The sequence below is a fragment of the Dipodomys ordii genome, unplaced genomic scaffold (assembly GCF_000151885.1).
Source record: "Dipodomys ordii isolate 6190 unplaced genomic scaffold, Dord_2.0 Scaffold28, whole genome shotgun sequence".
Lineage (NCBI taxonomy): Eukaryota > Metazoa > Chordata > Mammalia > Rodentia > Heteromyidae > Dipodomys > Dipodomys ordii.
This window is the reverse complement of record NW_012267244.1, coordinates 9,297,699-9,311,059: the sequence shown is the minus strand read 5'-3', so window position 1 is coordinate 9,311,059 and position 13,361 is coordinate 9,297,699. Positions and strand designations below refer to the sequence as shown.

General features: G+C 37.2%; 1 protein-coding gene across 3 annotated transcripts in view; it reads right to left on the bottom strand.

The window, feature by feature from the left end:
* Window positions 1-2,661: 2,661 nt before the first annotated feature.
* Dhfr (dihydrofolate reductase) overlaps window positions 2,662-13,361 on the bottom strand; it is a 19,838-nt gene continuing 9,138 nt past the window's right edge. The window contains exons 5-6 of one of the 3 annotated variants that reach the window (XM_013015922.1): window positions 10,596-10,711; window positions 2,662-3,522 (exon numbers count right to left, since the gene is read on the bottom strand). In XM_013015922.1, coding sequence (XP_012871376.1) covers window positions 3,444-3,522; window positions 10,596-10,711 — 195 coding nt within the window. In that variant the 3' untranslated portion in view covers window positions 2,662-3,443. The remainder of the gene's footprint in view (window positions 3,523-10,595; window positions 10,712-13,361) is intronic. The other 2 variants (XM_013015923.1, XM_013015924.1) reach the window with 2 other exon arrangements.

Here is a 13,361-nt window from a genome sequence, read left to right as displayed (position 1 = left end):
TGAAAAAATTCAAAAATATAGGTCATTTGAATATGCACATTCAGCATTTAGAACAAACAGAAATGATTTGCTAAAAATGGGGGTAGAGAACATACATTTTTCTTTACATATATACTAATATTAAAAAAATGAGTAGCATACACAATTTTTTTAACTTCAAAAATCTTTGGCATTTTCTTAGTACTTCACTCCTTCTAACTGCTGCAGACCATCACATTTTATAGACTAGTTACTTGCTTCCTTATTGGTTGACATTGGAGGGGTGGGGGATCCTTCCAAGCTTAGAAAAAACTGTTGCCAACAAATATCTCCGGGTCCATCTCTCTGTTTACAATAACCTTCTAGAAATGGAAGCCCTTGATCCAAATCCAGGATATTGTGAATTCCAATTCATATAGCTAACTAATACCCTAAAACAGAGGCAGAAAATGCTTTTTTGTGAAAATACTGTACAGAGGGGTTACAATTACATGGGCAAGATAATGAGCACATTTCTTTTTTTTTTTTCCAGCACAACTATGTTTATTTAATGACTACATTTCTTTCTTTTTTTTTTTTTGCCAGTTGTGGGGCCTGAATTCTGGGCCTGGGCGCTGTCCCTCAGCTCTTCAGCTCAAGGCTGGCGCTCTACCACTTGAGCCACAGCGCCACTCCCAGCTTTTTTTTTTCTGCTTATGTGGTGCTGAGGAATCGAACCCAGGGCCTCAGGCATGCAAGGCAAGCACTCTACCACTGAGCCACCTTCCCAGCCCAATGACTACATTTCTTATCAAGCATTGTTGCCTTTGTTTCCCCTTCTCATCCCCAGCCCCCACCGCCAAAGTTGTGAAGTTCGGTTTTTGACATGTCTTGTGCATCTCATTGTTGCAATGGGTCCAACTGTATCCCTATTTAAACAATTTGTTTTTGCCCTTCCACTCCCCAAATTATACCAACATCAAATAAAGTGAGAGCAGGGGTTACACCATGGGGGAGGGACATACAAAGCAACAAAGAAATCATCTTACAAATACGTTAGAAACAATCACAAGAAAAAACATTAGAATCCTTATCTTGGAGTTCATTTCACCTAATATCAACTTATCTGTTTCTGCTTGTCTCAGACATATACTAGTAATTGCAAATAAGGGAAACCATGGGACCTATGTTTCTTTGGGCCTGGCTTACTTCACTTAATATAATTTTTTCCAAGTCTTTCCATTCCCTAACAAATGGAGCAATGTCATTCTTTCTGATGGAGGCATAGAATTCCATTGTGTATATATACCACATTTTCTTGATCATTCATCTACTGGGGGGCATCTGGGTTGCTTCCTTATCTTAGCTATGGTAATAAACATAGTTGTGCTGGTAGCTTTAGTATGGTCTGGTTTGTGATCATCTGGGTAAATGCTCAAAAAATGGGATTGCTGGGTCATAGGGTAGTTCTAAGGTGAAGTCTTTTGAGGAACCTCCATACTACTTTCCAAAGTGGTTGAACAAGTTTACACTCCCCCCAACAATGCAGTAAGGTTCCCTTCTGTCCACGTCCCCTCCAGCATCTGTTGTTATTAGAGTTCTTGATTATAGCCATTCTAACTGGGGTGAGGTGGTATCTCAATGTTGTTTTGATTTGCATTTCTTCATGCGTCTATTGGCCATCCTTCTTTCTTCTTCAGAGAAGTTTTGCTTTAAGTCTTTAGCTCACTTATTTTTTGGGCAATTGTTTGAGAATTTGTTGTTGGGGATTTAATTTTTTGAGTTCCAGGTATATTTTAGATATGAGACCCTTGTCCGTTGTATGCCTAGTGAAGATTTTCTCCCAATCCATGGGCTTTCTATTGATCTTGCTAGCTATGTCCTTTGCCATGCAGAAGCTCTGCAACTTCATGCAATCCCATTTGTCCAACCCTTTTTTGCTTTTTGTGTTTCTGGATCTCTGTTAAGAAAATTTCAGCCTGTGCCAAGGAGACCTAGGGTTTCTCCTATTCCATCCTGTAATTTTTTCAGAATGTCTGCTTTGACTCCGAGGTCTTTTATCCATTTGGAGTTGATTCTGGTACAGGGTGATATATAAGGATCTAGCTTTAGTTTTCTACAAGTGATTAACCAATTTTGCCAGTACCATTTACTGAACAGGCTGTCTTTCTTCCATTCTATTTTTTTAGCTCCTTTACTGAAGCTTAGATGGCTATAGGTCTGTTGGTTCATTTCTGGGTTTTCAATTCTATTCCATTGGTCCTGAGGTCTGCTCTAGTGACAGTACCAAGCTATTTTGATTACTATGGCCTTGTAGTAGAGCTTGAAATTTGGGGCCTTTTATTGTTCCATATGAATTTTTGGATTGCCTCTTCTATTTCCTTGAAGAATGAGGCTGGACAATTGATAGGTATTGCACTGAATTTGTAGATAGCCTTGGGAAGTATTGCCATTTTCACGATGTTGAACCTTCTAATCCAGGAGCATGGGAGGTTTTGTCACTTTCTAAGTTCTGTTTTAATTTCCTTTTTCAGTGTTTTAAAGTAGAAAATGCTATTTCTTTTGCATACCAAATAATTTATGTCCTGCTAACATGGTAGCACATTTTAGTCTCATTAAAAAAAAACTTTGTAAAGTTTTAGCTTCTAACTTGCTAATTTTGGTTCCTAGTAATATCCATTCTTAGTTCATTATCTCTATGAATTTTTAACTGCAGCTATCATTTTTATTGCTCTCTTTTGGGTAAAGAACATTACCACAGTGGCCCTCGAATCCCACAAAAGATTAGAAAGAAATTTCACAGGTCTCATAGTGCTTCTTAGGTAATCTCCTTCTGTTTCTTGACCAGCCCTATAGATAATAATGGAGTTCTCAATTTACTGAGTCCCTGTCTAAGTCAAAAGAACTTTGTTCAGAAGTGTGATGTGCACAGAATAATTCACATGCCCAACTCTGACCTAATTTTCTGTTAAAAATGTGAGTTATAGCTCTCTGTTCCTGTCCCTGCCCTATAGACTTATCTATCTAGTTCCTATCTCTGTGGGCCCTTACATTAACTCATGTTCCCAGGGCACTCTTCCACTTCAGGCCTTTTTGCAGATAGATATGTTGCCTTGAGCAGGTATTGGGAGGAAGTCAGTTCTGGCCTTGGAGCAAGGGTGCTGAGCCAGTTATGCCAAGAGATGTTTCCTAAGTGGTATTTAATATAACCTCCCTAATATTAATGAGGAATAAAAACATACTGCTTAGATATAATTATCCAGTGGCTAAGACTGTGACTGGGTAGTAGCGTGCAAACCTACCATGTGTGAGGTCCTGTGCTTGATCTCTAGAACCATAAAACAAGCATGCAAGAAAACACATAAGCAAACAAAAAAATTATAGATCTAAAGTAAATATATGTCTTTTTCCAATGTAAAAATACATTAATTTTAAGGGGAGAAGGGTTTGGCACAACTTGAAATAAACCAGAAAACATCTTTATATTAATCAATCTTCTCGTATACTTCAAATTTGTACTTAATGCCCTTTTCCTCCTGGACCTCAGAGAGCACACCTGGGTATCTGTAAAAGAAAAGAACGTGCGCTTTAAGTAGCATCCACTGAAAGCAGAGCTCCCCTGACTTCTCACCCAACAGGCGTCCACAGTATGTGAGTCAATCAGTTTTCCCTTTTTCTTCCAAATGGTAACTCAGCCACTGTTGAAGAAGTGACTATCAGGCTAAGATACGACACAGACAAATGGTAAGACAAAATAGCAAACTACATGATTATAAAATGAAGTATAATTTCTTATCCTGATTCCTAATTCTTTTCTAAAAACAGTTTGTCTTGTATCTATTCTATCTCCAACCTAACATGAAATTTCCTAAGCATATTTTGCAAGTGTTCCAAATTGGTACCATATTTCATATGTTAAACAAAGGAAAAATGAAATATCATCTATGGCTGTTTAGAATCCATGCAAGATATGGATTCTGTTTCCTGGAGGCCAGCCTGGTTCTAACTCCCTATGTACCTGATCTTTGCTACCCTCGGGTATCTGCTCCCTCCAGCTTCCCATTCAAAAGAAGTTCTCTGTTCAATACTGCCCTAACCCCTGGGCTCCAAACCTGTACTCCTGTCACTCAAACCTTGTTACTTCACTCAGTGCGTGTTGGTGGGGGTTAGAGGCAGCTGCTGTAGTCACGCCATGCCTGCCACTGGCTGGTATCCTCATAAAAAAATCTGGCATTGCACCTGGCATGAAAAATGCTCCACCAGTATTACAGGTTTTTGTCCCTTTAACTACTTTCGAAACTTATGGTAGGCAAAAAACACATAAAAAATTAATTTCTTGTGATATACACTATTAAATAATGTCAGACATTGATTTCTTCAGTGACTAATTACAGAGATTATTGTGATAAAAAGAAAGACAGAAAGTAACAAACAGCCTAACAATGTGTAAGGAGAACACAATGGTATTTTGTCTGTAGTAATTTATATCTCAGACTAACAAACCATGTTTCTATTTGCCAACCATTTCTAATCTATTGCTGTTCCACTATTTAAGTAGTAGTAGAGCTGTTTTTATTAAAGAAAATAAAAAGCCAGGCCTATTTTAAAACCATAATTTTAGTTTCTTTGGAGTGAGTCATGAAAAGTAGCATTTACATATTTTTTGCATGTGCACAATTCTCAAGAGTGTCAAGACTGTCAGTTAATAAGACAAAAGCAAAGTACCAAGACGTTCCTTTCACAATTAAGAATAACAACTTAGAAATAACTATCTTGCTGGCTGAATATGATCGGTAGCCATGGTAATTAATATTAATCTCCTCTGTGAAGAGGAGGATTTAATTCTTCTTCACTTTCACTTCTTCCTCTACTACTCATACATTTGTTTTGTTTTAATAATGGTCAAACTTACCGCTTAACCATAATTGAAAACTTCTAAAGAATAAACTCTGTCTAAGATGCACACTTGGATTCAGAACTCAAATCTGGTGATAGAATTTGGGAACATCACCTATTTGTTATGAACTATCCACATAAGGACTCCTATGTAGAAACTTGAAGCATCAAGAAAAGCAATGGTAATAAACATCAGATCTGAACTGACAAAGGACCATAGCTCAGAGATAGAAAGTCAAAGAGGCAAACAGAATTCTTGAAAACAGGGGCTGGGAAGGTGGCTCAGTGGTAGAGTGCTTGCCTTGCATGCCTGAGGCCCTGGGTTCAATTCCTCAGCACCACATAAACAAGAAGAAAAAAGCCGGAAGTGGCGCTGTGGCTCAAGTGGTAGAGTGCTAGCCTTGAGCTGAAGAGCTGAGGGACAGTGCCCACGCCCAAAGTTCCACGACCGGACCCCCCCCAAAAAACCCCAATTATTGAAAACAGTTATCCAATAAATAACACACACAGACACACAACACACCCTGCAAACAAGACGAAATAAAAGATTTTAAGACATAGGCTCCAGAGGAAACATTTAAAAGGAGTGTGGACAAATATGGAACATCCTAGAGAGTTGGAAGTGGTGAAATCTGAAGAGGAACTTTAAGATCTACTTCCAGCTATCTGCTTGTTAAGGGGCATCTGTCCTAGCTGTGGAGCCAATTACTGCCTCAGTTACAGTTTAGGATGTTGTTTGTCCTCCATGGGTTCATGTGCTGAAGTCTTCTCCAGGGCAATCGGGAAGTGGTTTTGAGCCTTTAAAATGTGAGGCTTAAGAGGAAGTACTTAGGTAAATTGGAAGTGTGCCCATGGGACTCTAGTCTCTCTCTGGCTTCCTCTTTGGAGCTATAATCTCTTCCCATTCATGCTCCTATCACTGTGATCTCAGTTTTCTTGAGGTCCTCTAACTGGTGCTGAAATGCCATGGGTATGATTTTAAACCTCCAGAACTGAGAGCCAAACACATCTCTTTACTAAAGTTAGCCTGCCTCAGGCATTACAGCAATGATCAAGGAGACAGCTTCTTTGGTATTCATCTGTTTTTGACTAGATAGTTACAGGAAGGCTGGTAACTACAAGAAAAAGCGTGTTTTTCCTTAAACAAGAGCCTGCCGATATATATTTGGGCCTGTTAGTTTGGTTGGGGATTCATGTGAGACTGAGATAGAAAGATTTCTTCCAAGATGGATGATTGAGAACAGAAGCTCATAGGACAGACTGGTATGGTACCATTGAAAGAATACTTAAGAGGAGGTAAACATGTTTGACAGGAAATGTACTCATTACCTTACTTATGTAACTGTAACCCCTCTGTACAACACAACACCTTACAATAAAATAAAATTGAAACCCCAATTACCCACTCCCTCCACCAAATAAAAAGAATACTTGCAGAAGCAATGACCTATGGAGTTTAAAAAAAAGGCAGACACAGAGTAAAACCATCTCACTTTGTTAATATTAACTTCTGTTTTCAGGTTTTAATCATTTGTGGCTTCATCTACTTTCTAAATTTATCTTTTTCTAAACCTCACCATAGTTCTCACTTTCATTTTTATTTCATTATATTAGTACTAATTTTTTTCCCTCTTCTAAGCCAAGAAGTAGAGTTAATAAAAGATACTATATTTGAACTGAAGCCTGGATCACCACAAAAGGATACTGATAGAGATAATGGGAGTCTAAACTAAGGAGGGGGAAAAAGAGGAAATGGAAAATGATCAAAGGTTGTTTCAGGACAATAGGGAGCAATGACAAGTTTTCTAATATATTGAGGACTGGAGAGAAAGTCTCTAAATGGAGCAGTGTTACAGTCTTTCAGAGCTTTCCTTTTTTTCTCTATTTAATGAAAGACTGACCTACTCCATGTTTACCCTTTGGAATTCACTCCATATTAAGGAGGTTGTCCTACTGGTAATATACACTGAAATCACAGAAAACTACAAATATTGCAATGGAAGAGAGATTTTTTTCATTGTCTTTCAGTCTTGTTGAGAATGTCTGCTTCTGAGCAAGGGAACTGTTTCTATCTCAATCTGCTCAACATTAAACTTTTCTAAGACACTTGAAGAAATACTACCAAACCTTCATAAGCTGTGCCAAGAAAGAGAAGAGGAGCGTGTCTCTCACTCATTCTCAAGGTCAGTTTTTTTCCTAATACCAAAATCAGGTACCGACATTAAAAGACACATGAACAAATAAACCTCTGTAGATTTAGCATTGCTTTGAGATGTAAATGTGAAAATCCTTAACAAAATACTAGCAAACTGAATTGAGCAACATTAAAAAAAGGTTATAAGAATTACCAAGTTGAATTTGTACCATAATGTAAGATTAACTTAACATAAAAACTAAGTAGTATCTCATATTAATGGTATATTAAAGCACTTGTTAATAGACAAAAAAAATCACACAATCATCTCAGTAGATTCAGAAAAGCAAGTGACAAAAATCTAACATTCCTCTGTGATAAAAAATACTCAATGAACTAGAGAAGGGCTCTTCTCTGCTTCAGTGTGATACGGGCATGTGTGACAATCCCACATGTAACATGCTGAATGCTTCTACCTAAGATCAAGGAAACAGTGTGTAAGCATGTTTGCTCTACTCACCTTCTAGGAAATATTGTATAAGATTTGAGCCAAGGTAATTTGGCATGAAAAATTAAAAAAGAAAATCCAGACCTGAAAAAGAACTAGGTTATTTCTATTTGCTGCCAACAATAATAATATAGTATAATATAGAAAGTCCTAAGCAATGTCCTCACAACTAATGAATTCAGTGAAGTTGCAGGATATCAGTTCAATAAGCAAAACACCACTTGTATTTCTATAAACAGGTTGTGAAGTATGAGAATAAAATTAAGAAAAAAGACCACTTATAATAGCATCAAGAATAGAATAATCAAGAAATTTAATGAATTAATAATATAAGACATTCACTAAAAGCTATAAGACATTACTGAAAGAAATTAAAGGATCTAAGTAAGCAGAAAGCTGTCACATGCTAAAAGTTTAGAAAACAATACGGTTAAGATGAGAATACTCCTCGAGTGATTTTCATACACACAGTATTTATCAGTATCTACCAGTTTGCTTCCTGACAAACAAAAACACTAGTCATAAAATTCATATGGAGATGTAAGGGACCTAGAATAGCAAAGCAATATTGCAAAATAAAACAAAATTGGAAGACATATACATATATTCCTGATTATCAAGTTTGTGGTATGGCATTGGCATAAAGATACACATTGGGTTCAGTGGAAGATAACTGAGTTCAGAAACCTCTCTCACATTTATAACTACTTGAGATTGTTATGATGGCTGCAGAACCTGGCAAATACATAACAAGTTACCTACTTTCAATAGTGAATGTTAGCATGTGTGAATGCTGTTAAAATTTTCTTTCCTATAAGTTAAGAGTCAGAATGTTATTTATCAAGGATTCTGAAGGGTCATAGCTTTGCAGAGTTCCAGATGGGAACAGTAAGATTTGGAAAAGTACTGAAATGAAAGAGATTCACACAGTAACTCATTCTCTCTCCCTTCCTTCCAGAGCCTGGCAGCTGTCCTTGAGCTTTTGTGCTCAAGGCTAGTGCTCTACAACTTTAGCCACAACTCCACTTCCCCTTTTTGGTGGTTAATTGGAGGTAAGAGTCTTAGGCTGGCTTTGAGCCTGAATCCTCAAATCTCAGCTTCCTGAGTAGCTAGGATTACTAGTGTCCCGCAGTAGTTCATTCTTGTGGGTGATAGCCAAGAGAAAAAAGTGAAGAAGAGCTGAGATCTATATTTACCTACTGTGAGAATCAGTAATAACAAAGTAAGTTTTTTTTTTAACATAACATATATGAAATCATCAAATGTAGTTTTTCTGTGTAATCACCTTTGGAGTCTAAGCCAAAGTCTGTATATCAGCTGTTTAGTTTTTATAATTTTCAATTTTTCTTTAGAATAAGGAGCCCAAGAAAGCTGAGGCCCTAGTAGCTTGTGCCTATAATCCTAACCACTTAAAAAAAAGGATCTTGGTCTTAATATTCCTTTGGGCATTTAAAAACCAAATGTACACTCACAGAATAATTGCTAGACAAAATAGAATATTTAGAAGAATGTGCTAAAAGCAGGTCTAAAAGTACTGATGAAACATTTTTCTTTTATTCTCTCTATACTCAATAGCTGAACGATGCTTGTAAACTGAAATACTATATCAGGTGGTCTCATGTTAGTGTCACAAATGTAATTTCTTCTCTCTATCTCCACCCACTGCTACCACATTAATCAAAATCGGCTAATCTTTGACCTGAACCACTTCAACTAAAGGTTGCTGCTTCACTCTTGCCTCCTCTGGTCCACCCCCCTAAAGCATGTGTAGCTATCACGGCTGTCACAGCTGTCTAAAAATGCAGCAGGTCTGATCCCATTCTTCTTGTCCCCAATGCCTGTAGTGTTCCTCAGGTTCAGATATTTCTTTCTTAGTCTCTGAATGGTTTCTGGTTCCTGGTATGTTTCTCCTGCTTCTGCCTGGCTGGTTTCTTTCATTTTGTTCTTATCCTACTTGTTACCTGTCTGAGAGGACTTCTCAGGCCACAGCATGTACTACCTCAGAGCACCTTGATTCTACATGCAGTACTTCTTTTCATCACTGTCATTTCTTACCCTCCCTACCACTATAAGGAATATAATCTCCAGCTGACAGCAATATCGGCAAGCCAAGTCATTACTAATGTCTTCAGTGCCTAGAACAATCTGACTTTCCTAGAATGGACTAATAATAGCTCTTCCATTTGACAAAAATCATTAAAACCTGAACCCTTCCAAATTCATGCAGCCACTATGGGAATCAGTATGGAGGTTCTTCAAAAAACTACAAACAGAGGTATTATATAATCTGACTGTTTCACTCCTTGGCATATACTTCAAGGAATGTAAGTAAGCATATAAAAATAGACACCTGTACCCATGTTTCTAGTGGACTACTTACAACACCTGGAATTATGGAATCAGCCTAGGTGGCCATCAACTGAAAAATGGGTAATAAAATAAAAATGTGGTATAGATACACAACAGAGTATTACTCAGCCAAAGAAGGATGAAACTATGTTGTTTATAGGAAGATAGATGCAACTAGAGATCACTACATTAAATAAAATAAGCCAGACTAAAAAAGACAAACATTGTATGTTCTCTCTTATGTAGAATCCAGACCTAAACAAACATAAAAAGAACGAAGAGATTGTTTTGAAGTAGAAACTGCTGAAGGGCAAAAAGGAAGGTTATGTGGGGCTGGGGCAGGGTGTGAATATGATCAAGGCTTATATATATACATGAAAATAAAATAATTAAGCCTATTAGAAATTACTTAAAAAGTGGAAGAGATAAGGAAGAGTAATAAATAACAGAAGGGGTGAATCTAATCTAAGTCCATTATATAGAAATGTCACAAATGAATTCCTTTGTATAATTAATATATGCTACTAAGACAGAGGTAAAACAAAATATCCAATCATTTCCAAGTTTGCTGAAATTGATTTCCCAAATAACTATAGTATCTATTTATGTTGCTATTAATCTGTCTGTGTATCTATCTGATACATGGTTATCCCAAATTCAATCTAGGAGAAAAAAAAATCAACTCTTTTCTGTAATCCTTAAGAGGGCAATGCAAACATACTTTAGACTAGTTAACCACTCTCTACTTACTCTGGAAGAAGTTTATATTTTTCCAAATCAATTTCTGGGAAAAATGTGTCACTTTCAAATTCCTGCATGATCCGTGTCACAAATAGTTTATGATGGCCTGGCTGATTCATGGCTTCCTTTAAAACAAAGGGAAATATACATTTTCTTAATCTGGGTCAAAAGAGAAACTCTAAGACTTTCATTTTAATTAGCTAAGTTTATATCAGGTAGTAAAGCTAGCAAGCTTATAAGCTGGTGTGCTTACAAGAATTCCTTTTTAGGTAGGGACTGGTAGCTCATGCCTGTAATCCTAGCTACCTAGGATGCTGAGATCTGAAGCTTTCTGTTCCAAGCTAGCTGGGGCAGGAAAGACTACAAGACTCTTATCTCTAACTAATCACCAAAAAGCCACAGTGGAGCTGTGGTTCAAATAGTAGAACAATGGCCTTGAGAACAAAAGCTCAGGGACAGTGCCTAGGCTCTGAGTTCAAGCCCCAAGAAGGGCACAAAAAGCAAAACAAAACAAAGCAAAAAAACCTCTTTTTTAATTTAATCATTCAGTTTGGTGTTTTCCTTTGGCTGCTGTTTTAAGAATTAACCCCAAAGCTGGGCACTGGTAGCTTATACCCATAATCCTAGCTACTCAGGAGACTGAGATCTGAGGATACTTGTTTAAAGCCAGCCCAGACTCTTATCTCCAATTAGCCACTAGAAAACTAGAGGTGGCCTTGTGGCTCAAAGTCTCAAAGTGGTAAAGCACTGCTAGACTTGAGCAAAAGAGCTCAGGGACAGGGCTTAGGCCCTGAGTTCAAGCCCTATAAACAACTGAAAAAAAAAAAAGAATTAAACCCAAAGGAAAATTTACATATGTATTACTGGGCAATATAATACAATTTTATGAGATCTTTCTTATTAGAAACGCTTCTATAACAATTGTTAACAATTGTTCTTAGTCTTTTTTGTTAATAATTTTTCTGGTTAGTTGTGGGGCTTGAACTCTGGGCCTGGGCACTGTTCCTGAGCTCTTCAGCTCAAGGTGAATACTCTATCCTTTGAGCCACAGTGCCACTTCCTTATTGATAATTTTTATAGAAAAAAAAAGCTGGTTTGGAACAAATACTTTAAAATTTTAATAGAAAGGATGACTCCAAATTGCCCATTCAGTTCGGTACTGGTAGTTCACACCTGTAATCCTAGCTACTCACAGGTTGAGAGCTAAGGATTGCAGTTTGAAATCAGACTGGAAGTAAAGTCCATAAGCCCCTTATCTCTAGTCAACCATAAAAAAGCCCAAAGTGAAGCTGTGGCTCAAGTGGTAGAGTATGAGCAAAAGAGTTAAGAGATAGTGCTCAGGCCCTGAGTTCAAGCCCAAGTACCAGCATCAAACAAAAAAACGAAAGAACAAAATCAAACTGTGGATCCAAGAAAGCAGTAATAATTTTTGTTCCTCAAACATACATAAGGAACAAGAAAAAAATTTATATACATACATACATATATATATGAAATTCCAGGTCTGTGTTATCACTAAAATTCCTAAAAAGGGCACAGAACAAACTTTCAACTTCCATTTTTGATATTTCCAGGTATATTAAATCCTTTAGTATCTTTGCTACAACTAAATATTCTACTAATTCTTATTGTTGCCCAACTAGAAAGACTTACAGTACTTACCACAGTTCCATCCGAAGTTGTATAAAATTAACCAAGTTTTTCATAGAGGTCTATATACTGAGTATTTTAAGCTTCGAAGGCCAGAGGGTTTCATCTATTTAGGCAAAAGCAGTCACAGACAACAGACAACACTAGACACACAGGCACGGCTATGTGGCAATGAAGCTTTATTTATGTGGTCTATGGAAAGATCAGCCTGAATGATCTACCATCTATTATGATGGAAGCTAGGTGAATAATGAACTGCAGGTTTTATTTCCTTACCATAAATCAAATTATACAAATGCATTGAAGTACTTATAGAATTTACTTATTTATCTAGTTTTATAAAATATAAAGAGAGTTAAGTTACTGTTTTATAGACCAACATAAAATTGTGGTGAAAGATGTTTACTCTCCTATGAACTGTCTTAAAAACAAAAGTAGAAAAGAAATAACATCTGTAACCTAGCTGTCTGTATGGCATATCTACATCACATGTATTAAGTACTTTGAGATACAGAAATACTTGCTTTTATTAGAGAACATAAGGGTCCATTTTGCTGAGGGTAGGTCATAAAATGGAAGGGGATGCTGTCTAAGAAGTGCAGATTTTTAGAGTCAGGATTTGTGAAGAGGATTGGTTCTTGGCATAGATTGGGCTTTCAACAATCTTCAGAGGCCATGTTTTGGGTGCTTGGTCCCCAGTCTATGCTGCTACTGGGAGGAGGTGGAACCTCAAGAGGGTGGAGCCCAGTAGTTAGGAAGTTAGGCCATTGGGACAATGAAGGGGATGGATATTAGGACAATAGTCTGTCTCTTCAAACTTTTTTACTACTCTGCTGCCATGACATGAGCAGTTTCCTTTTGTGTGCTCCTACCACAATGTTTACATACTTTATAGTATTCAAATCATTCATTTTCAGATGAATATGGTATTGAATCATTCAAAATGTGAGTTTCTCAACAAAACAAATAACTAGTTTTCTTGAAGACACTCATATTTGGATGAAAAAAATCAAATAAAATAAATGGGGAGGGGCTGGGAAGGTGGCTCAGTGGTAGAGTGCTTGCCTTGCATGCCTGAGGCCCTGGGTTCAATTCCTCAGCACCACATAAGCAGAAAAAGCCGGA